The sequence below is a fragment of the Alternaria burnsii genome, assembly GCF_013036055.1.
Source record: "Alternaria burnsii strain CBS107.38 chromosome Unknown 715, whole genome shotgun sequence".
In the NCBI taxonomy this organism is placed as follows: domain Eukaryota; kingdom Fungi; phylum Ascomycota; class Dothideomycetes; order Pleosporales; family Pleosporaceae; genus Alternaria; species Alternaria burnsii.
This window is the reverse complement of record NW_024066116.1, coordinates 405,462-429,126: the sequence shown is the minus strand read 5'-3', so window position 1 is coordinate 429,126 and position 23,665 is coordinate 405,462. Positions and strand designations below refer to the sequence as shown.

The 23,665-nt window shown below is 50.0% G+C and overlaps 9 protein-coding genes across 9 annotated transcripts; 5 read left to right on the top strand and 4 right to left on the bottom strand.

Annotated features, from left to right (window-relative positions):
* Positions 1–1,228: 1,228 nt before the first annotated feature.
* GT037_007287 (uncharacterized protein) lies at positions 1,229–1,707 on the bottom strand (the record flags this gene model as incomplete). Its single annotated transcript, XM_038932334.1, has 2 exons — positions 1,229–1,462; positions 1,522–1,707. The coding sequence occupies 2 exons, from the start codon at positions 1,705–1,707 to the stop codon at positions 1,229–1,231; spliced, it is 420 nt and encodes a 139-aa protein (XP_038784822.1).
* Positions 1,708–3,198: 1,491 nt separating this feature from the next.
* Positions 3,199–6,666, bottom strand: GT037_007286 (fad nad-binding domain-containing protein; the record flags this gene model as incomplete). The annotated part of the gene is made up of 5 exons (XM_038932333.1): positions 3,199–4,357; positions 4,406–4,804; positions 4,924–5,248; positions 5,862–6,524; positions 6,579–6,666. Coding segments are annotated over 5 exons (2,634 nt in total), but the record flags the coding sequence as incomplete, so codon positions are not given.
* A 626-nt stretch (positions 6,667–7,292) lies between these two features.
* On the top strand, positions 7,293–9,467 carry GT037_007285 (uncharacterized protein; the record flags this gene model as incomplete). Its single annotated transcript, XM_038932332.1, has 1 exon — positions 7,293–9,467. The coding sequence occupies one exon, from the start codon at positions 7,293–7,295 to the stop codon at positions 9,465–9,467; it is 2,175 nt and encodes a 724-aa protein (XP_038784820.1).
* A 669-nt stretch (positions 9,468–10,136) lies between these two features.
* Positions 10,137–12,596, top strand: GT037_007284 (uncharacterized protein; the record flags this gene model as incomplete). The annotated part of the gene is made up of 5 exons (XM_038932331.1): positions 10,137–10,533; positions 10,582–10,757; positions 10,810–10,839; positions 10,896–11,468; positions 11,523–12,596. 5 exons carry the CDS (start codon positions 10,137–10,139, stop codon positions 12,594–12,596), a joined length of 2,250 nt encoding a protein of 749 aa, XP_038784819.1.
* A 102-nt stretch (positions 12,597–12,698) lies between these two features.
* Positions 12,699–14,121, bottom strand: GT037_007283 (acyl-dehydrogenase family member 11; the record flags this gene model as incomplete). The annotated part of the gene is made up of 2 exons (XM_038932330.1): positions 12,699–13,724; positions 13,780–14,121. The coding sequence occupies 2 exons, from the start codon at positions 14,119–14,121 to the stop codon at positions 12,699–12,701; spliced, it is 1,368 nt and encodes a 455-aa protein (XP_038784818.1).
* Positions 14,122–14,529: 408 nt separating this feature from the next.
* GT037_007282 (arylacetamide deacetylase) lies at positions 14,530–15,543 on the top strand (the record flags this gene model as incomplete). Its single annotated transcript, XM_038932329.1, has 2 exons — positions 14,530–15,359; positions 15,408–15,543. The coding sequence occupies 2 exons, from the start codon at positions 14,530–14,532 to the stop codon at positions 15,541–15,543; spliced, it is 966 nt and encodes a 321-aa protein (XP_038784817.1).
* A 1,055-nt stretch (positions 15,544–16,598) lies between these two features.
* GT037_007281 (uncharacterized protein) lies at positions 16,599–17,139 on the top strand (the record flags this gene model as incomplete). The annotated part of the gene is made up of 2 exons (XM_038932328.1): positions 16,599–16,716; positions 16,769–17,139. 2 exons carry the CDS (start codon positions 16,599–16,601, stop codon positions 17,137–17,139), a joined length of 489 nt encoding a protein of 162 aa, XP_038784816.1.
* A 580-nt stretch (positions 17,140–17,719) lies between these two features.
* Positions 17,720–18,277, bottom strand: GT037_007280 (uncharacterized protein; the record flags this gene model as incomplete). The annotated part of the gene is made up of 3 exons (XM_038932327.1): positions 17,720–17,900; positions 17,964–18,105; positions 18,193–18,277. 3 exons carry the CDS (start codon positions 18,275–18,277, stop codon positions 17,720–17,722), a joined length of 408 nt encoding a protein of 135 aa, XP_038784815.1.
* A 1,760-nt stretch (positions 18,278–20,037) lies between these two features.
* On the top strand, positions 20,038–23,588 carry GT037_007279 (uncharacterized protein; the record flags this gene model as incomplete). Its single annotated transcript, XM_038932326.1, has 12 exons — positions 20,038–20,084; positions 20,136–20,252; positions 20,306–20,402; positions 20,454–20,668; positions 20,752–21,006; positions 21,069–21,150; positions 21,203–21,263; positions 21,314–21,486; positions 21,556–21,851; positions 22,418–22,492; positions 22,544–23,072; positions 23,124–23,588. The coding sequence occupies 12 exons, from the start codon at positions 20,038–20,040 to the stop codon at positions 23,586–23,588; spliced, it is 2,412 nt and encodes an 803-aa protein (XP_038784814.1).
* Between the last annotated feature and the right edge of the window lie 77 nt (positions 23,589–23,665).

The following is a 23,665-nucleotide window of genomic DNA, read 5'->3' as shown; positions in this document are numbered from 1 at the left end:
CTGGAATCAACGGTCATTCGAGTCCCTCATGGTGTGTCTACGAAATGTTGGACAGCAACTCATCCTTTTATCCATACACAAAACCGGGGACCATAATGTTGGTCGCAGTGACACCATTGTTACGCAAAAAGCATTGGAGAATATTTGTCTGGCATGTCCCAACCTAGAGCAATTTGGTTATAGAATCACAGAAAGATCCTTGATGTCAAGTAATAATTTTCGTAGGTCCCTGGTAAGACTACCCCTTGCTCAAGTAGAAGTTCTATCTTTAACGTGAAGTAGTTGCCCATACACGAGCTGTCCAAGTTACGCACCCTCCATCTCCGTCAATCTTTTCTCTACGGCTCCGGCGATCTTGCTTATTTTGACAACCTGATTCACCGTTCAGCCAAGGAGTTCTTTGCGGATCTGGAACCACAGTCTAGGTGTCCGTCGCTGGATACACTCATAATTGGGCAAGAACGACAGGCCAGAAGAGGAGATGAGCGTAGCCACAGTGATCCACGGTATGTGAAAATGGATGAGCACGAGCCTGCGCGTTGCTTCCGCTTCAGACGCCTGATGTGGAACAATGAGACCAAGTGCAGCACGCCTTACCTCATACCCTTGGCCGAGTTTCGAGCGACTAGCGATTACGCAGAGATTCTCGACTGGCAAACTGCGCATGAAGCTTTCTCCGACTGGATGTGGCGAATCCCCGGCCGATTCAACGACGATTGATGATCATCGGATCAGGATTGGGTGGACGATGGGGAAATCTGTCTCAATTCAAGTCGTGTTTGGAACGAGATGCGATGTGAAATGAGCAGTAGCTCTAAGAATATAGTTTCCCTGTTATAACAACTATGCAAATGTTGAGTGGTGCTGTCTTTTAGACATAGTAAAATCATGGCGGCTCCAGGTGTATTTGATCAGAGGTCTTGGGTGCAATATAGTACTCTCGTTTCTAGCAGGCTCTACTATCACTACAAAAGTGCTTCGTTAGGCAACTAGTTGGAAAGGATGGTGTTCGAGGGTGGTGATCAGTTCTCCACCTCAATCATGGTCAATAGTCGTAGTAAAAACAAAGGATAAAATGCTTCATTGCAAACAAAAAACACCAAGCTATGCGTACAACCACTTCCAAGCCATCGCGACTCAAATGCTAAGCAAACCCAAATGCAATCTGAATTACTCCAGTCCATGCATCTCTATCCCCTTAGCTCCATCATCCATTCATAACATTCGCTTAAGCCTGAGCGGCCTCCAAGAGCTTCATGTGCTGCTCAGGGTGAGTCTTCTCAACGTTGCTCTTAGCGACCTTCTTCATCATAAAGTTGGCATCGATGTCAATCTCCTCGCTGAGCTTGCCATTGGCAACGCGCCACTTGCCGCTGATGGTGAGGACACCGACTGGGGGCTTAGCGTTGACAAGAGAGTCGACACCCTCGGGGACGTTGGTGAGAGTCAACTTGTAGGTAGTCTGCGATGTGTTAGTGTCTTGTTTGTAGCAGAAAGGAGGTAGGAATTGGAAAGTCATACCTGGCCAATGGGCTTCTTGTCGGTGACAGTGTAGGTAGCTGAAGTAGCCTTGTCGCCAGATTCGAAAGCGTAGCTGACAAGCGCTGGGCAGAGCGTCTTGATCATGAGGTCGTGGTTGTGGAGAGCGGAGATGACGATAGCGGCGTCGACGCCGTTGAGGGGAGTGGAGATCTGGGAAGTAGGCATTTTGAGATATTTGTTGTTGGGTGAGAAATTTGGTAGAGGATTAGAGGAACTGGCCGGCAGTAATAGTGAATAGAGTAGTTGTTGAGAGTGCTGTAGAGTAGATGGGAGAAGTAGAAGCTGTTGGATGATGATCTTGCTTTTGCGATGGAAGCAGTAGAATATATATCTTCTAACTTACCGGTCTTACTCGCGTATTCGCGTACCCAGGGCCTCTACTCTAAACTCTCAATGACACTGATCCATTGTCCAAAACGTCAAGACACAGTCAAGATGCACGTCTTACATCCCTGACACGGCATGGCGTCCTCACTATACCGGTACCTACCCCAGTATTCCAGACGTTGGTACGACTATGCATGCATGCGTTTATACCACACCGACGATCATCCGTTCGCCCAAAAACGAGAATAGTACCTATCGAAACGCATCGTTTCTGTTTCCGACCAACGGGATAGGCAATGTCAGTGCGTTGGCGCGCCGGGTTGGGTATGGTGATGTGGGACGATCACCTCATTAGCCGAGAGAAGGTCTACAGGGTTGAGTTGTGGAGTTTGGAGTGAAGTTTGAACAACTCAGGGTTTGGCACGTTTGAAGGGATCGATGACAGAGCTGGAAATAGCTCTTGCGGGCAATTCGGAAACATTCTTCGAGTCGCGTAGTTCCAAACAGAACTGTGTGCGTAACTACTGTTTACCTGCGACGTCAGGCGCTTTCTGGAACGAGTCTGCCGGCCGCTCGTTTCTTCAGCTGTTGACCTGCGTAAGGCGTCTGCAATGCTGCTCATCGATGCTGTCGATCAATGTATAATGCTTACACGCAGATAACGAAGCGAATCCATATTCTCCGGATCTCCAAAGCTCGGTCGCTATTCCCAACTGCAGTAATTGGGTGCTGGTCGAGAGCTGTGTCGGATTGTTTCGCTGGTGGGGCGGGAGAAGCGACGGGCGCCGCGGGTTGGGGAGCCGGAGTTCTTTAGCGCGAATCATAAGTCAGCGCGCCATGGATCGTTACGGTGGCCTCGTCTATTTTTGACCAGTTCACGCGTCGTTCGTGAAGATTGATAGATATGTGTTTGACCGGTGTAGCTATCCTCGCGTTTGTCGCGTTTCATTGCGCGTTGAAGGTGCCGAAGTTTTGCCGTAAGTGAGGCCGTGTTCGACGGACCGAGACTTTTCCAGAGCTCCGTACACTAAAGCACAAATCCAGTGACCGTCGTAACGCAAAGTTCCCAGGTCAGCATTTCTCAGGCGGCCTTCGTCCTTGTTTCTCAACGTCGCACTGGGTCAACATGATATTGGAGGCTCTTGTCCATGATGCACGCGATAATAACAAGAACACAAAACTCACATGGGCCAAAACCTCAAGACATAATCGTTCTTCCATATTCGAGCAGAACACAAGTACAGTAACCGGCTATGATCCATATCGCCTTGAAAAGTAACTCTCCGTACCAATCATACATTCGTTAACATCTTTCCTTCGCGCCTGTATCTATAGCTTCGACTCCTTCATGCTGGCTACTCCCTCCGCCCTTCCACCCGCAAAATTTACACCCTCGCTTGGCTCCAGCGTCCCACTCTTGTTTATCAGCTGCAACTTTCTCAACCTACTTATCGGCTCATCATCATCCTTTTCCCTAACATAAAACGCCCAGTCAGCCGTGGGATCGATCTCCGTCTGACTATAACCATTGCCCAACCATGAGAACCTGTTGCCAGTGTATTTCACGTCCCAGTCCTCTAGTCTGAGTTCCATCAGGGCTTCGATATAGTGAAGTGTAGAGCCAGGCCAGAGTGCCGTTACGGGGCCTTCCGGGCCGAGAGACTTGTACCATGAGCGACATGCGTCATGCCAGACGGTGCGCTTCATGTACTCATCCTTGAAAGCTACAAAGTCATCAATAGCTTCTGCTTTAGGTGCAAAAGTAGAGATGTTGTGTGTTTGGAAGCGATCAATGAGCTTGCACATGTAATCTGCCTGCGCCTCAATAGCGCTTAGAACGGGGCCATTGCCGATGGGACAATTGGGTCCTAGGAAAATGAGGTAATTTGGGAAGTCAGCGGCCGCGAGACCAAAGTAGGAGCGTGGTTCTTTGGCCCACACGTCCTGGAGGTTGGTGCCAGAGGAGTTTATCACAGGGAAACGAGGCCTGAAGGAGGTGTTGAAGCCTGTGGCGCAGATGAGTACGTCGACGGGGTATTCGTTGCCGTCGTCGCACACACAGCCGCGCTCGGTGATGGAATTTATCTCGCCGTAGACGGTTTGTACATTGGGCTTTCCTAGGGCTTCGAGGTAGCCGACGCCTGGTGTCAATCGTCGGCATCCGACATGCCAGTTCGGGATCAAGCGCTCTTGTAGGTACTCGTTGTTTAGTTTTTCGGTCATCTGTTTGCGGAAGTAGGCTTCTGTGTCGGAGTTGACGTTTGTGTTCTTGAGAAAGATGCCGAATTGGCCATTGAGGCCGCGCTCAATGTGCTTGCGGTATTCGACTAACGCGCCAGGCTTGGTGGCGAACTCGAGTCTTTCGCTATCGGAGAAGACATGTTGTTCGAGGCCTTGCACAGGTGAGACCCATGTGGGCTCGCGGATGAAGGTTGTGACTTTCTTAACGTGTGGTTGTATGGTGGGGAGGACTTGAATACCAGAGGAACTGAAGTAGTTAGTTGCTGAGCTGGGGAATCATACGTAAGGCACTTACCCGTTTCCAATCAAGCCAACATGGCGGCCTTTAAGATCAACGTTGTCGTCCCAATTTGCGGTATGTAATAGTGTGCCCTTGTACTTATCCAGACCCGGTATCGCAGGCCATTGCCAGTTGTTTAGAATACCCGACGCGTTAACCAAGATGTCGCAATGATCATTGACGATTTGATTGTTCTCTAGGTCTTTGACCTGCACATCGTATCCTCCTCTCTGCTTGTTCCATGTTGCGCCAACAACCTGGTGTTGTGTCTTGATGTATTTGCGGAGACCGTACTTGCGCGCGAAATCGTTAAAGTAGGCAAAGATCTCTTTCGAGCCGGCGTATACTGCGGACCAATCTAATTTCGGCTCGAATGACCAAGTGTAGTTATGCGAAGGAACATCGCACGCGCATCTTGAATTGAGATGTTAGCAAGGTTCTGCTAACTGCGCCGCTTTTCTGCAGCCGGTTCGGTAAATCATGGGGCGAAGGATGCATGATCCCCCGCAACAACCATTCAGATCTGCACTTACCCCGGATATCTATTCTCGTACCAAGTCCCCGAAACCTCGGCGTTCTTCTCATATACTTGGAGACTATAGTTTGAGAAGTGCTTTTGCAGCTTGTATGCCATCAAAAGTCCCGAAGCACCCGCGCCGATACAGACAACGCGCACATGGCGTTGCGCGTGAATTGGACCCCGTAACCGATGCTGAGCATCAGTCTCTGGCGCAGCCGTGGATGGGACGATGAAGCCGTCCGCCATTGTGGATAGTGTACAACTAGTGGGAAGATGAAGAAAAGCAAAGTTGAAGCTGAGCAGTGAGTGGAAACCGTTGCCGCTACGAGGGCTCTTAACTTCTTAAACTTTGCTCCGGTGTGTTTGCACCGCAAATCCCCAGGCTTCAAGAGTCAGGTCTTAGCTCCATGACTCCACATAGCGAGTCAATCTGATGAATGCCTGAATCTGGGGTTACGCGAATAAAGTGAATGCATGATCAGAATATCGAACGATGGTGACGATTCGTGATGTGGGCTAACGATCCCAATGGCTACTCATGAGTTTTATCTGGCAAAGCATTTCCGAGGGTTGCACAGACAACAATGCCGGGACATCCAAGTCGCGCAATGATGAGTGATCTATTAGACGACCCATTAGCCAATCGAAGAGGCGTTCGGAGTAGCTAGATCTTTCTCGGATATGGAAGTTGCGTCTTCCTTTTTTGCGGGGATTAGGTGGAGAACTGGGGTGGAGAACCTCTGCCGAGGTGCGACCGACCAGGCAAAGCACAATTGCGTCGAAGGTCAAGTTTGACAAGAGGACTACGTGTTTTAGGACACGTGTGAGACGGATGTTGATAATTCAGGTCTTGGGCTAGTACGATGCTCTAGACGATTGTGTATCCTCCGTCCGCGACTAATGTGGCGCCAATCATGTAACTTGCTGCTTGGGAATGTAGGAATGCAATACAGTCGCCGATTTCCTCCATCTCCGAGTAGCGGTGAACAGGGACTTTCTTCCTCTCTGTTTCCATCATGTCGCCCTGACTCATGTGCTCCTTCACTAGGGGTGTCATCACATAACCTGGGGAGATCGCGTTGATTCTGATACCCTTGTGTGCGAAAGCGAGTGCATCTGACTTCGTAAGGCCAATGACAGCATGCTTGGACGTAGCATATGCGGTGGCAGGTACATTGAGTGGTGGTGCAACCAGGCCGTACATCGATGCGACGTTGACGATAGAGCCCCGGTATGATCGATAGGAGTCCGAAAGCTTCTCTTGCTTGAGCATCTGGCGGATCTGCGCACGCTGGCATTGCCACACGGCCATGGTATTGACAGCCATGACTTTCTCGAAGTCGTCTTTAGGTATTTGATCTGTCGTTCTGATCATTCCACCTATGCCAGCATTGTTGACCGCGTAATCCAGCCGTCCAAATTCCTTTACCGTTTTCTCTATACTGTCATCAACGGCTTTCTCATCGGTGACGTCGATTTCGAACGTTTTGACAGAGACATCTGGTGAGATCTTGTTCAGTTCGCTGACGGTCTTGGTGATGGGATTGCGATCCAGCAAGGCGAATGAGCGCACGCCTTGCTTTGCAAGAGCATATGCAGTGTACTGGCCGATACCTTGAAGATGTCAGCTCATTGGTCGGATATGCTACACAGCTTGACTAGACATACCGGATCCAGCACCCGTGATATATGCTACACCCTTTAGTACGAAAGACATGGTTCCTTGCTCAGCGTGTACTCTGCAAGCTGTACTGAGCTATCAATTGTCAGGTCCACGGAATGTCAATGGTACGAACTGCTGCCACCACTCCTGCTGTTAGCCTGATGTTACGAGTCAAGACGCTGTCAACCTTAGAGAGCACCTTCAACATGCACTGTCGATGATTTCCTGCAAGCCTGCTGCTGTCAGAGATGCTTGTAGGCGGGGTTGAGCTCAATGTCGGCTGCGGTTTTCCTGGCGATAACAACAACAAGCGAGTCATGTCGGCCCTACTCCACGCACGCCTGTCCATTTGCATCTGGGGTTTGATCGGACGATGGAAAAGATGTGAATGTGTGACGTTGATCAATAAAGTGTTTACGTGAACTTGACGGCGCGCATGGACTCGTGAGGCACGGCAGACCGCTGCATGTTCGATTGGTCGTTTTCAGACACGGAAAATATGCCCGTTTTGACAGGGGAATGACAATGAAAAGCTGTTGTGGCTTTCGCTAGAGGTGACAGCAATAGCCTAGTCGTCGGGATACTTTGTTTTGATGCACGTCATCCGGGCACGTGTTTGCGTGTCTTAGCGCGGTTCCAGGCTTCAGGGAATATTCGCCACCACGTACGTTTCTCCCCCTGCAGCCACCCGCACCCCTCACCGCCATGCGCGTTGTATCATGGCCCCAACTCCTCATCGAATCGCACAAACATCTACCGAGCTCAAAAAACTGGCCAAGAAAAATGGCCCGCGTCTTAACGAGCGGCAGCAGAAGCAGCTCGACCGCGAGGCCGAATTAGAACAGCGCGCCGCCCGCGCCCGCAAAGCCGAGGAGAGTCGCAAAGCAGCCAAGAAGAAGCGCGAAGAAAAAGAGGCGAAGGAGGCAAGAGCAAGGCAACAAATTGGTGTCGGACTAGCGACTCAGCTTGCTGGATATAGTCATACGCAGGCGCAGTTGAAGAATGGCATGGAAGCATTCCTAGGACTGAGCAGGAAGAAGGATGAGGAGAAGCGTAAAAAGAACTTGGAACTCACCAAGAAGCTAGAAGAGATTGCGGAACAGATGGAGAAGGAGCCATGGGATGACGACGATGAGGAAGACACGGTAGTCGATTTGCCGGAGACGACTGCATCCTCCGGACAGCAGTGGACCGATGATGACTTAGACGACGACACACTTCTCGAAGCACATGATATGGTCATGTCAGATCCGGTAGAGGAGCTACAGCCTGTTGTCCAGCCTACTGAGTTCGTTGCTCCGATCGCGCCCGCTCCGCCTGCTGTCGTACAACCCCTTGCGCCTGTCAACCCTATCGCCCTCACTCCGCTCGTCGCATCAAATCCTCTGCGGCAACCAATTCCTGTACAGGATGACCGCGAATTCGCACGTACTCACGGACCTATAAACAAAGCGATCGAGGCTGCCTTGGACAAACTGCCCGAGCCTCTGATTGAACTGCTGTCACAAGATCTTTCGCTCAAAACACCAGACTGGGATCCTTCACTGGGGCTGCTGCACAAGCTGAATCCAGTAGGGCTGCCACCACATCGTCTGCGCGTCAAGGTCGGCTGCACTGTAACAGTGCTTCGGGATCTTAATACAAGCAGCCAGTTGTCCAAGAGCCAGCACTTGCGAGTCTTACGCTGTGAGAACGATCGATTAGAATGCTTGGTGTTAGATGGACAGCTACAGGGAACTAAGACCTTCCTGACGCGGGTTCCATTCATCGCAAAATACAAGAATCTGGATCAGCATCCTTTTCAACGCACACAGTTTCCCATACGTGTGGCCATCGACTACACACCGTCCGGCGTGCCACGGGATACATCAAGATCAGGGTTTAAGCTCCCTTCGATACCTGGGCGTATGCCACCTCCCAGCTTGGCGAAAAAACAAACCCCCCCTGCTATCAAAGCAAAGCCTACCACAAACCAGAATCCGGGCTTCAAGCTTCCTGGAGTTCCAGCATCCAAGTCCAGCTCGTTCACTGCAGTTGAATCCACGTCCGTTTCGAAAAAGACTCCGTCAATACCACTACCATCAACCGACTGCTGGGATGATTTCTTCGAAAGCAGTACCCAGGTTTCGCGGGAGCTTGCTTCAGAAGCAAAGCCCACAGTCAAAGAGCCACCGAAGCTTTCAACGGTTGCAGTGCCTCCAGTAATTGATGATATCCCTCCTATATCGACCCAAGACTTCGACTTCTCTCTGGACGATCTCGACGAAGAGCCGCGGAAAGAGGAGGAGAAATGTAAAGTCGCTCCTGTCACGGACGTTGTGCCTAGCAAAATTTCCGCACCACTGCAGGCGAATACAGGGAATCCTCGGCCCTTACAAAGACCAATGTCTTTGCCGTCTCCCTCTGAGCCAGCAAAGCTCTCAGTCAACCCCACCTCTAAGCCGGTAAAATCGTTGACCGGCCCTGTAAGAGCCGATACCGCTGTTACGCAAAAAGAATCCACGCCACGGGCTTCTGCGAATTCCAGCAGGCCCTTAACTACTTCAAGACCTCCTAAGAAGATAGCTGGGAAGTGCCTGAACCCAGGTCCCTTTGCCTATGGGAACCTCCAGGAACAACTCGCAAAACTTAGGGCGTCTCAGCTACCAAAGTCTATGACTGGCCCTTATGCGAAGAGAAAAGCTACAACAACGCCATCCGGACAATCTGCTTCTCCTCCAGCCAAGAAGCAGTGCGCGCCAACATCGACACCGCCTTCGAAACTATCTGCTGTGGCACCGAGGACGAGTCAATGTTTCGAAGACTCTGCTATGTCGACGCAGGAAGTGGCTTCTTTCTTTGATGACGATGACGATAACATGAGTTTTAGGTCGTCACCACCTATTGCAGTATGAGTAATGAGTATTGAATAATATATGATGATGGATACATGGTCACGGGACTGGGGACTACGGATTGGAAATGATACCCATCTTTTTGGTCTATTTTTTGTATAGATGAATGTCACGACCAACAACTCTCAATTGAAATTTTGAGTTCACTTATTCAAATTTCTCGCCCCCAAAGCTATCGCAATCATATCGCACCTGAAAGTACAGCATCAACCGGTAAGGGCGCTTACTTTATTTTGTTGTGTTCCTGTCATCCCGGTTAGCGGCTTGGCGCTCCACTGCAACTTGGACCCTTTGATTTAATCTCCTCTCACTTTTCCACATCTGGCCACTAACGCACCAATTATAGATGCGGTGTACTTTCAACCCTACAGCACATGCCGATTGAGAGCAAGATGATCGCTGTAGTCGCTCGCCCTCAGCTCCGCTATAACGGCGGCATGCTTGTCAGACGGCCAATCACCTTCCGGCAGGAACTCTTTCTGACTAAAATCGTGTGTTTCATACAGCGCCAAGGGCGCAGGCAACGATGGGGGCCAAAAGCACCAGGTTGCATGCTCAGCCTTATTTCGTAGTCGGTGGCCTCGCGAGGCGCACCTGCTAAAAGTTCACAAACACCGTTTTTCTCGCAGAGTGGCTCAATACAACTCCCTTCCCATAATCCACGGGAAAATGAGTCATCGAGTGGACGGTCCGGAGCGGCGCTCATTCGTGTTTCACGAGGTGCCACAACTTCGCTCCGATTTTGATCCAGTGATCCAGCCAGGACAAGAAAGCGCGGCGAATCGACTACTGGGAAGAGATGGGCAAGAACAGAACACTGACGAACGGACTCGAGCCAGCGTGTCTCAACACCAATTTCGTCCCAATGACAGCTTCGTATATTCGGATGACGGGCAGTCACGTTCTCTGCCACCAGACGAGACTACCAACAAGCATTCGGCACAAGTAGGCGCCCGTAGTGTTCCCTTCTCAGAAAAGGTCAACGCACCTGTATACTGGAAAGGAAATACGCCGTGGGCTTTGACTTGGGAATTTCTTGGAATAGTCGTTTCGATATGCTTTCTTAGTAGGTCTTGTGTCCGATACGTACGAAGTATCGCTAACGCGTGAATAGTACTTGGCGCATTTGTTGTACACCTAAAAGATCAACAGGAAAGTGATTGGTCAATCAAAGTGCTCTCGGCTACACGAATCGCACCAACCTTATGGCCGATTTTCTTCTCTGGTGTATTGGGAAATGCGATTCGTGCACTTGCCGACTGGCGCGTTGAACGTGGAATCGACCTACTGGTACGAAATGAGTCATATATAATGCGTGGCCTGGCTAATCGATGATATACAGGCTTTGGAACAGCTAATGGGCTCTTTAACGGTTAGTGTGAAGCGTACAATTTTTCAATCTGACTGGTGCTAATGCTCATACAATAGCTTGCTGGTTCCGTCATTACTGTTTTTAAATGGTCAATCTTGAGGATCTCAAGTATAGTTCTACTATTACTATGGGCTTTCAACCCTCTCGGGTCTCAATCGTCGTTTCGGGGGATTTACTTGAGAGACCGAGAGGGATCCAGACCGGGAAATATTGCCTACTACAACTACAATCTCAGCTCACAGGTACAGTTGAACTCGATCTTCGACACCCAAACACGCGTCAGGCCCAGACTTCGCGCTCTATATTCCTCAGCTCTTTACGACGTCGCATCCGCTACTCAGTATGTCGACAAAACGAACAAAACGTACCAAGATATTGTTATCACGCTCGGAGGAGAAAGCTCAGCTGGGGTGCAAGCAGCTACTGATCTATGGGGCAACATACGGATACCTAACCTACACAGTCTTCCCGAATTCGATGCGAATGAGCCACATCGTTGGGTAAATGTGCCCTGGCAGGATTCAGTACACAACTACTCCAGTCTTGTCGGCGAACATTTTGCTGGCCTGGAGCGAAATTTCACTGGCAACACAACGTTCAATACAACCGCAAACTATCTGACGTTCTCAGTAAGAGACGCTTCTCTTTCCCTTTTTTGTTGCCCTCAATCTAACAGATTTCAGTGCTCTCCTTGGTTGAATATCAACGGCATGAATGAGTCATATGAATGGGTCTTTAACAAGTTTCAGAAAAACTTTTCTGAGCTGATAAGTCCCCGTGGCACGAACGGTAATAATAACTTCTTTCTGGAGTTCTCCGAAAAACAAGTATGGAATGATACCACTCAAAGTCACGACATTATGTTCGTGACGAGACGCGGCCCGCCCGCCTATCTGTCCATCACACAATGCTCACCTCAGATGACATACGTCGACGCTCAAGTGTCCTGCATATCAAAAGGGGCTTCGGGGAAAACCGATTGTGGTGTCAACGCAGTACGGGAGACGCTCACAACCACTAACCCCAAAAACCTTACCATTTTCGAGTACCGAACGTATCGCTGGCCAAATACGACCTTAGAAATGCGTCCATCGACACCCACTGATCTCATGCACGCATTCATGGATCTAGTCGATGATAACAAGTATGGATCTGGCGCATCTGGTGTAGTGGAATGGTATCTCAGAGACCCGCTTATTGCAGCCAACGATCCCGGGACAAATGCGTATGGGACATCAGCGTATGCAAACTTGGGCGATGTCGATATCAAGGTTTTTGAGCAAAGATTCTCACTGCTGTGGAACACGCTGTGGAAAGTCAGCACTCAGCATGCAACGATCAACGGTGGAGGTCTCACGCCGTCCCCTTATAACGATACTTCGCTTCATCTCAATACTACGTCAACGATTGTATTTCCGTTACCGGCCACTTACGCTCTGGACATCCCATGGATTGTAATCTATTTTGTATCCGTGGTGATCATGTTTTTCGCGGCAGTCTTCTCTTTGGTTATGCATTACCGCTGTCATGCACCTCGAATCTTGGGTTATGTCAGCAGCCAAATAAGAGACTCGAGATATTTCCACGACCGCGAGATACAAGGAAATAGTGCAGCAGATGGAACGGGTATGACAAGGCGATTAGGGCACCTGAAAGTTATGATTGCAGATACCAAGACGGATGAAGATGTGGGTAAGATCGCTTTCGTACCGGCACATGCCGAGAGCAGAGTGAGAAGGAGGAGATGGTATCAATAAAGAGACGACGAGAAGGAAGAGATAGGTGCGATCCACGCAAAGGTCGAACCGCGCGAGAATATGCGCCTACGTATCAAGGTCACAAAAAACAAGAATCTATTACTACAAGATACCCCAGAACTCCTCGGGTTCAAGACCCCACTTCTTGCAAAGCTCCCTATACCTCTCCGTGTACCCTTCTGCTCTCTTCCTGAACCCTTGCGCTGTCTTCATCTGGTCTCTCCCCACTTGATGTCTATGCGCCGAATCCGGCCCATCAGCCACTCTCACAAAACGTGCATACGTCCACAGCTCCGGCAACGGCGTATGTTGCGTCAAGCCCTGACCACCATATATCTGCATGGCCTCATCGATGACCTTGAGCAACGCATTCGGCACCATAATCTTGCTCTGCGCAATAGCGTATTTCCCCGCCTTGTTACCCCGAAGATCCATAGTATCCGCGGCATTAAGCACCACCAACCGCATAGCATCAATCGTCATGCGCATATCCGCAATACGCTCAATGTTGCTGTCAAATTCGCCGATGAATTTGCCCCTTGGTTTCTTACGCGGCTCCATGCATCTCACGAGCGCGAGCTCAAAAGCGCGTTCTGCCTGGCCGATCAGGCGCATACAGTGGTGTATGCGACCAGGGCCCAAACGTCCTTGGGCAATCTCAAAGGCGCGTCCAGGACCGAGGATGATGTTCTCGAGCGGCACGCGCACGTTGTCGTAGATGTACTCGCCGTGTCCTTCAGGCGCCCAATCGTATCCCATGATGGTCAGATTCCTAACTTGCTTCAGCCCCGGGCTGTTCGCGGGCACCACCAGCGTCGTGTGTCTATTCCACGCGTTCGCATTGTTGGGGTCGGAACAGCCCATCAGGATGAACAGTTGCATCTCCGGGTTGTACTGGCAATTGCCGTATAGTTTACGTCCATTTATAATGACTTCCTTGTCGGTGATTTCCATTTTGATGCCGACTTGGGTTGCGTCGGAGGAGGCGACGTCGGGTTCTGTCATGCTGTATGCCGAGGACATGTCGCCGTTCATGAGGGGGTGGAGCCAGCGCTTCTTCTGCTCAGGTGTGCAGTACTTGGCGAGGAGTTCGATGTTGCCAGTTTCGGGCGCATGGCAGTTCATTGTCTGCGGTACGTTGTTAGCAAAGCATTACGGAGGTATTGAATACAAGGAAGCGCACCTGGGCTGCCCAGTATACGCGCCCCATTATCTCAGCGCAGCACGAGTACTCTAGGTTGGTCAAGCCTGGGCTCTCGATGAAGTGGTTTGGCAGAAACAGGTTCCACAAGCCTTGGGCTTTTGCCTTTTTGCGCAGGTCGTGGATGATGGCTGGGGTTTCCCATCGCGTCTTGCTTTCTTTGAGCTGCGCTTTGTAGATGCGCTCAGCAGGTATGCATTCCGTCTCGACCCAATCATACACTTGTTGAATCTTCTCGATTGCGATGGGACGCAGCTTGGCCTTCACCCAGGGCGGTATGCGCGCGAAGGCTGGGCTGCTGTTGGTGTCGATGTTCAGTACCATAGTGTGTGCGTTCCTGTGTCGTGAGTAGTGCTATCGAGGTAAGTAGGGATGATCAAACCCCAAGATTAAAAGTCTACGCGCGAATACAGCAGACATGACTCGCTGCAGCAGTTGATGCCGACGCGTTGCGATGCGTGTTTGCAGCCGAGGCCATGTTGTTTTTGGCGGGGAGTACCGGATGTCTTTAAGCGTGGGGAAGGCGGCAGCGTAGCAGCGAGTGGGGAAGCTTTGACCCCTGACGTCTTCCCGCGTCCAAGTGAGTCGAGATGAGAGCCACTCCAGACACACTCCCACATGACGCCAAACCACCCAAGGGCCCAGCTTTTATACGACAGCGAGCCCTTGGTACAAAGTGGCTTCCGAGATGGAAGAATTACTCCACAACTTACACGACCGATCTAGGACAACATGGCCAACGAGGGGTTCGCGAAACCATGGCTTGAGTTCGAAGAGGAGCTCGGCGAGCGCATACTATTGACTCCGCCCATCTCAAACATGACAGAGCAGTTCATGCGATATGGCAGCCTCATGGCGTCCAAATACACGTTTCCCGAACCCGACATTTCCGTAAAGACCGAAGATACGACGACCGATCACGGGACCAAAGTGCGCATATACACGCCTGACGGCTATACCGGTGGGAAGCCAGTGTGCATGTACTACCACGGCGGCGGATGGGCTATGGGCGACGTGAACGGAGACGATCCCTTCAGCAGGGCGATTTCAAAAGCCGGGGGGATAGTGGTTGTGTCTGTCGAATATGGCCTCGCACCAGACAACAAGCACCAAGACTTGATGGACGAATGCTTCAACGCTTTACGATGGGCGTTGGACAACTCGAAGCGGCTGAACACCACCGAAGGGAAGTTTCTCACTGCCGGGCTTTCGGCCGGTGGTCAACTGGCTTTCGCGGTTGCGCTGAGAGCCCGGGATGCGAGCATAGATGGGCTCGTCGGTGTTGTCGCACTCATACCCGTGACTGTGCACCCGGATGGTGTTCCGGAAAAACTTCGATCTGGGTACACAGCGATGGAGGAGCATGATCAGCACACTGTCAACACTGCGGGAGCGATGAGAGACTTTTGGAAGGCCTTTGGTGCTCCACCAACGGATATATACGGATCGCCCCTTCTTCATCCTGGAATCAAGGACTTGAAGAAGGTTTACATGGCTGTTGCGGGACATGACACGCTAAGGGATGACGGCGTGCTCATGAAAACGATGCTAGATGACGCTCGGTAGGTTTCGTGTCTTTATCGTAAGAGTTGATGCTGACTAGACTGTAGTGTGCCCGTCAAATTTGACTTCTACGATGGTTATCCACACTTTTTTTTCGCTTGGCCTTCTCCGAAGCTTGCTGAGCCGCAGAAGGAGTTCATGAATAACTTGTTCGAGGGTGTGAAGTACGTGTTGGCGGAGTAACACTAGCTGCAACTCACGTAGCGGTATGACGGATACATTTGACGACTTCTCGCTTCTTCTACCGCATATGCGCAAGTCACTCACAGTCAGCCTCGTCTTCTCGGCTTGTGATTATCGTATTGCTAAAATCGGGCCATCCTTAGCTTTCGAGTCTGTCCGCGCTCAGATCAAACTAACTACCCTGGTCTATGTGCCTTAAAGGCCTGACGGTCTAAAATTTATCCGGCAATCACAACAGGTATATTTCGATTTTGAAAGCTATTCCTCCACATCTTGGCATGCGCGGTACGGGACGGGGCGGGAGGCCTAAGAGCGCGTACCGCCCTGGGGAAATAGCATGTTTCTTAGCTCTTTCTTGGCGTCTTAGAAGCTCTGCTAGTGACCATAGCCAAGCTTTTGTGCGCATATTCGGCACGGCTTGTCCTCCTTTGACAGCATGTGCCAAGTATGTAGACGTAGATGGTATTATCACGGTCTTAAGGCGACCAGCTATGTGCAAGTCACTCTCCAGATCCTCCTTCTCAGTGAGGGTTAAGTGTGTTCTTCTGTGGAGAATTCTTAACTCTAGTCGCGCTACCGTCAGAAGACACAATCGTTAGTGCGCAGGAAAGACTCGCATTCGTTCGATAACCTTTGTACTCTCGCCCTACGAACGGGCTCTGTATCATCCAGAGTCACCTTCATAATATCTGTTTCAATGTCTTCGGCATTCCATGAAGATGCCAAAGTTGGACATCATAGGATCGTACGGAGGATACGTTCACGATTGACCTGCGACGGAGCTGGCCGCTCTCAACTCTTGCCAAGATAAGGCGTACATATCTACGACCATCTTCGATCGAAGACATAATCGGCGATCAGTCGTGAGGCTTCGTTCAGAATCCATAGACCCACCCTGTATGTTGTCAACAAGTTTTCTTCTGCTCCGAACAGCCGTAGCGGGAACTTGTCCAAAGTACAAGAGGAGGGCTTCCTCTCATTGTACATCACCCATCAACACAGTACAACAGCCTCCATTCGATTACATATCTATCTCTACTCTACGCTTACCAACCATGCTCACAACTACAATCATCTCCGCCATCCTGGCCTTCACTCCCATCGCTCTCGCCAACCCCGTGGAGAAGCGTGACCCAGGCAATTTCCGCCTCTTCGAGCACCACTACTTCCAGCGTACGCTCATCTCACTCCTATGCTCCGCAAACATCTATTAACAAAACCTCAGAGCAATGCGGACCCGAAGCCTGTACCGGCGGCAACGACCTCAATTCCATCAGCATATACGTCCACGACGACTGCAACGGTGGTGGCTGTGATGCCAAACCCACTCCGAATCTCACTCCAGGCGAGAGCTTCTGCGATCTGGAATTTCCCTACTGTGGTGACCGCATCATGCGCCTCGTAAGCAGGGGTCCTGATGACTGCAAGGCTCTCAGCGACCTGAGCGAGGCGAACAATGGACAGGCGTATGCGACGTTGGTGGAGGGTGATACCGATGTGGGGACTTGCTCGGTGGACTTTTCCGTGCATAAGACTTGCAGTGTCTTCGCTGGAGGGTCTGAACATACTAGCCAGGTTTACTGTGCTTTCTTTTAGGCAGATATTGATGGAGATAATCTTTGCGAAGGGTTAATACATAGCTGTATCAATTTCACTCATGAATACCGACAGGGATAATGCCACTGTGCTTCGTAGAAGGATATTGAATTAGTGTTCTCTTTGCCTATGGAAGTTGTACTGTACAGCTACGTACAATGGAGCAAGTAGGTTGACATACATACTTTTACCGCGACACAATGCAGTGCTAATCGACAGCGTTGTGCCTGCGCTTTGACACCAGAAAGTGTCAAATATAGCGAAGCTGCACCATAGAAAGGGGTGTGGCACTAATATTGGCCATTTAGCTTAGAAGGCTGGCTGTCGCAGACTAGGGGGTCTCATCTGGCACTTGCTCGAGCGCAACACGACATCCAAGCCTTACATTATCTCATCAACAACCAAACGCACCTAACAGTCACATCCAAGGAAACAGGGTGCGTCCATAAGAAGGGAGAAAAAGTCTTTGAGATATTGGAAAGAGCGACATTTATGGCATTCTATCTTGACTTCATACTGCGAGCTGAGCGTGCTTCGATCCGCCTCCAGCCGAAGACCACGGCTTCTACTTCCGTACCATCTAACCCTTCCTCGAGATGTCAACGTCTACCTCTCCAAGGGCACCAGAGTCCTGGTTCCAATCACCAAGAGTAATACCATAGTCCTTGTTGCGGTTCTGGATCTGAAAGTTGTTCGACTTGGAACCCCAAGGGCAAGACCAGTAAACGGTGCAGACTCTGTTGTCGCCGTCATAAATGTCACTGAGTATCACGATGTTAGCAGAAATATAAGAAAATCTGTGTGAAGATGCAAGTGTCACTCACAATTTACCTTCGGTGCCGGAAGCAGAGTCAGAGCGTCCACACGAAGATACCTTCTCGCTCGAACCCGCGCCAACGCTGATCTTGTTCACTTCGCCAGCGCCGATTTCCGCGTCCTTGTTCCCATTCTTGTGGAATTTACCCCCTTAACATGTACTTCAGCAATCGATCTATCGGATGTACCAGAAAATAATGGTAGAATAATTCGGAAATGGAGGCGGGAGGAACTCACACATGGCTTCCGCATTTTTGACACTGATCGATCCATTTCGGAAACTGTTGATGATATGAATGACAACCCATTGTGCATACGCCATGATGAATATGTTGGAGATCGTTGAGCTGTTGGATTCAAGTGGTAGGTAGTGTTTGCTTGTATGCTGGAAGTGATTGTGTGGAGGCCCAATATATACCCAACGCGATACCTACAAAAGCCTGTTTGTTTACAATTCCGACATGACTAGAGTGCAGCTGAGTATCCATGGAGCTTGGTCCTGAGGAAGAAACAATGACACCCTGATCTGCTCTCAGGATCCAGTCTAAAAGTGCAAGCGCCCTCTGATGCTATGCAATGCAACGTAATTCTCGTTTGACTATTACCAGGTCTGGAAAATGCTACTGGCATCCCGAGAATGACTCCACCATCTATATCCATACTTCAGACCTTGCATACCGGTCTCTGCATTCTCTAGTCCAAATAAGCAAGCAGCCGTCGTCAAATGTTACCCAGAGCGGAAATTATGAATGCAAATCAGTTTGATGCATACGTTGTTAGTCACGGTATCCGGTATCAGCATATGCAACGTGAAGCGAGGCGGTTTGCTTAGACATCATGCTAGGTGATGAAGCGGTGTACGCTGCGCAAAGTCATCCCAAAGGGACTTCCCGATCGTCAACGTTTCTCCGCAGCGAAAGCTCGCCTGCTGCCTTGACGTACATCATGGCAATATCGGTAACTTCTCTGCAATGCAAGTTCATCACCTATCACCTTCTTGACCGAGATCGGAGCACAGTCGGTCAATCATGCCGGCATTCAACTCGTCCATGGCAGCCAGTCTGTCACTTACACGATGCTGGACACATACATGTTACTAAAAGGATTTGTTGCAAAGAACAGTATCGACGAGAATCGAAGACGCTGATGTAATCACACCTCAGCGTGAGTTCGAGAACACCTGAAATGCAGCATTGTATACTCTGATAGTGGGCTAGCAGCACCAAGAACCGATTCTGTGGCAACACGATGTAACAGACCTATTCATTTATGCATATGCGAGCGGGAAAGTCCCTTCCTAAGCAACTGTGGGAATCGTTCTTGCACCCTATCTAGATATAGAAGCGACGCGCAATACAACCATGCAGATGTGTTGCGTAAAGGTTGAAATTAGTGGCAAATTGCAATGTATAGTTGTCACTGTCATGCAAGTCATCGCACGCTGCTACCCCGATTTGGCAAATGCGAACGCCACCAGAACGGCCCGATCCGAGTCCGCTAGATTTCGGACGCGAAAATGCAATCGAGAGGACGGGAGGACGGCACGTTGTCCCTCGCACCCGACCCACTCCGCAAAAACAAATCCTCGTCACACGCGTCGTGAAGGTCTCTCTATTGGAGTGAACGGAAAGCCACTGCTGCCTAGGTGGACAACAATCCGAGCCGCCCGCGAGCAACCCGCTTGCAGACACGATAGTCTAGCCCAGTTAGCACAGTCGATCTCTGGGTATAGCGGTGAAGTGAGGATTGATGCGAATGACTGGCAACGCGTCCATCGAGTTCTGTCAAACCTTTCAGCGCCTGGGTAGGATGATCTTAATGCAGATGTATTCCTTGAACACACCACATATGCTGCATGCAGCTGCGGAGGACCTTGATGTGGCACGCGGATCTTGCTCGACGTATGGCTGACTTCTCGACCCCTGGTTGCACGGATTTCGAGGTTGCATCTGGCTCGAGATCGAGGACTCCAGGTCGTACATTTATAGCAAAGGTGTTTTAGCACGACATTCCCGTACAACAACCAAGTATCTATTACTCTCGCAAAGCGACACCTAACAATTCCAACAACATTTTTTCACCATGGGAGAAGTAGTTCCGTACAAGGCAGGCATGCAGCGTGGCCAAGGGTGAGACCTGCCTTCCGATTCAAATGAGCGGCCAACTAAGCATTCTTCAAGATACAATACCTATCTGCAAGCGCTTTGTGTCAAAGATGCGGTTACTATCGAGCGTCACGATGACAAAGACCCTGCATTTAAGAGAGAGTATTATTCTGAGTTCATTGAAGAATACGAGTAAGTATATCACCTTGCCCAAGTAGCGTCACTTGCTTACATAATTGTCTCAGGAAGATAGCAAAGAGCATGAGAATCAGTGCTGGCGCCGCTGTCTCCGGATGGGGTCAAGAGGGCAATGTCAATGTCGACATCCTCAATCGTAGCGAGGTATGTACAAATACTCATTGCTCCAACGATCATAGGCTGAGTGGCATATAGTTTGAGACCAGCACTTTGACATATGAGGTCAAGGTCTTGGTTCAGCACCAAGTCAGCGTGGTCGATAAGCACTCCTTCAACAAGATCCAGACGGAGAACAAGCACGCGACATACGGCGACCGTTTTATCTCCGATTTCATAAAGGGCGGTCATTTCTATGCCCGTGTCTCTATCACGGCGAAAAACTCGTCTGAGACCAGCGAGCTCAAGCAATCGTAAGCCTCCACCGTCACCTGAGTACCACCGTTCTCCAGTTCCTTCGGCATTATCAGCATCCCGCTAACTCATTGACTAATAGCGCTGAAGTGGCTATGACTATGTACGGCGTTTCTGGAAAAATTACGCAAGAAGTCGAATCAGCCGTCAGCTCCATCAAACGAAACGCTTCGGTCAAGATCACCATCATCGAGTCCACGGGAACCAGCAAGAGCGGTACCAGTGGAGGAGGCTACGCCGTCAAGGCTGAAGAGAGCTCTGACCTTCTGGCTGTGAAGGAAAAAGCAGACCAGTTCTATAAGGATGCGGATACAGGAAAGCATTCTTATGTGTTATTGTACGTTGTCTCTTATTCTGGATATCAGCTGAGAGATTCGAGGCTGACATGGCTTGGCGCAGTGCGGTGCTGGCAAAGTACAGGAACCTCTCCAACTTTGAGAACTATTTTACTCCGTTCGATTACCAGATCGCTAGTTTGAGGGTGAGCTACAACCTACTGATTCGACACTATCCATGCTAACGACCTCGAAAAGTCCTGGGCGCTTTTCAACGACTTCACGCTATACAAGGCTATCGAAACCATGATCAAGGCTGGTAAGTTCACTTGTAGACATTGGCTACCTTGGCTAAGGAGACTTCCATAGTGCCGACTAGCAAGTTCAAGGACGGTCCCGAACGAAAGACCCAATTATCAAACCAGGCCATCAATATCTTCGAAAGTATACGAAACAGGGTGATCCGTATCTCCGAACATCCCGAGGAAGCCAAGCAAAAATCCGATCACATGGAACCGGACGTCTTTCGACTTGAGGTACTCGTAAGTTCATCCTCTCATACTGCTTTAATCCTTTTTGGCACTTCAAGCTAACTGCTTCTCCTTCTACAGAATTCAATCCAGACAAAGCTCTTCCATGCTCAATCTAAACCCATCCCTAACACCGACGATTACTGGACCGATGTGATTCTACCCTCGAAAGGCTCGGACGAACAGCATCTCTTTACTTTCCCGGCCTTCGACTTCGGCGAATTGATCGGCACCGAAGTAGTATCTTTTGGGAAGAAGAAAAACGGCGAAGAATACAATTGCCTAATTGGCGAGCGCGCGACGAGCCTCGATGGCTACACAGAATTGAGTCACTTCTGGATCTTCCCAGACAGTGTCGAAAAGTTTGCCATGCAGATGTATGGAGTCAGCAAGGTCTCGGTGAAGAACTATATGAGAGTATATGCGGCGGACCAAAGCGATATCGAGAACCCGAGACCTTACCAAAGGTTTTGGTTCTTCGTGCCCTCCGCTTGATTGAATAGGTGTCTTGGCGTGACGTTACGTCAGCCATATCTCAGCAAACCTTCAGCAAATGCAATACAACACTCTCTTTATGCCAATGAAGTCTTGTGCAGCGTGTCTCTATAGTACTACAGTTTACCGCGATCCAGATTCGGCATGGCGGGAGCTTAGCCAGAATCCACGCTTAGAGAGATCTACCCCGCCTTGTCATCCCCGCACCTAGCACCTCTTCCAAGCTTCAATCCTAACCCCAAGTCTTAGCCAGGACACTATCTCGGCCACCTTTTTCCGTCCATATGGCTTCGTTGAACAAGTCAGCAACCATGTTCTCGGAGCATCGGGATGACTCGTAGCACAGCCCCTCCAGTCTTTCCACTCCTGTTGCGCCTGTCACCCCTTTGCATCAAGTGAATCAGGAGTGTATAGTCGGTATATATAACATTAACCAAAACCATCATAGTCCTCAAGCTATACCAAAATTCTTCAAGGCATACCGAAAACATTTTGTAAGAATGAAAGCCGGTCAGTGGGATCCGTAAGTGCACAAGACATTTCTGCTGTTACATAGAACTCACGCGAACGTCAGTAAGGAAAAGAAGGTCGTCGTGAACGATGTGCCGAAACCAGCGGAAGCCCCAAATCAGTTTCTGGTCAAGATACAATCCGCATCGCTATGTCACTCTGACCTCCTCCATGCTATGAGGCCAGACTACGCGGTCACGTTGGGCCACGAAGGAGTCGGCTATATTGAGTCCATCGGCAAAGAGGCAAGCGACAAAGGCTTTCAAGTCGGCGACGCAATTGGCTTCAACTACTTCATCGGTGCTTGCTTTGAATGCGAAGGATGCATGGTTCACAATGTGCGATGCGAGACAGGTAACCAGAAATTGCAGGGTTTCGTAGCAGATGGATACTTTGCCGAGTACGCGGTCGTAGATTGGCAGAACGCTATCAAGTTGCCTGAAAATCTGGATATGAGTAAGACTGCGCCACTTTTCTGTGCCGGTATTACAGCGTTCCATTCGGTAGACAGCTGCGAGTTGAAAGCAGGAGATTGGTTAGCGGTAATCGGATGCGGTGGCTTGGGCCAATATGCTATACAATACGCCAAAGCTGTGAGTTTGCACACAAGCATGTACCACCAATCGTAAGCTGACAAGGTCTAGATGGGTATAAAGACCATTGGTCTCGACATCAATGACAATCAACTCGATGTGGCGAAGAAGGTTGGCGCGGACGCTGTCTTTAACTCCATGAAGAACAAAGATTATCTCCAAGACATCAAGAAGCTCACAGGTGGTAAGGGGTGTCATGCTGCGGCTGTCTATAGCGCGTCAAACGCAGCATACACAGGCGCGCCAGATGTTTTGAGAACAGGTGGACTACTCATGGTGATCGGTATCGCGCCTAAGGGACTTGACTTCATAAACACATTCGATCTGACAACGGGACGGTACCGCATCAAGGCCGAAAGCACGGGTATTCCTCAGCGGATGAAGAAGGCGGTCGAATTTACCGGAAAGCATAGTATACAGCCAGAAGTCGAGTTCCGCAAGATCGATGACTTGCCGCAGATGGTTGCGGATATGGAGGCTGGTAAAGCGGAGAAGAGACAGGTTGTTGTATTTTAGACTTCTCGCTCAATTGATATGATGGAAGCTTTCAAAACACAGTCTTGTTGTCAAATGGACCATAGTTTTGGAGGTAG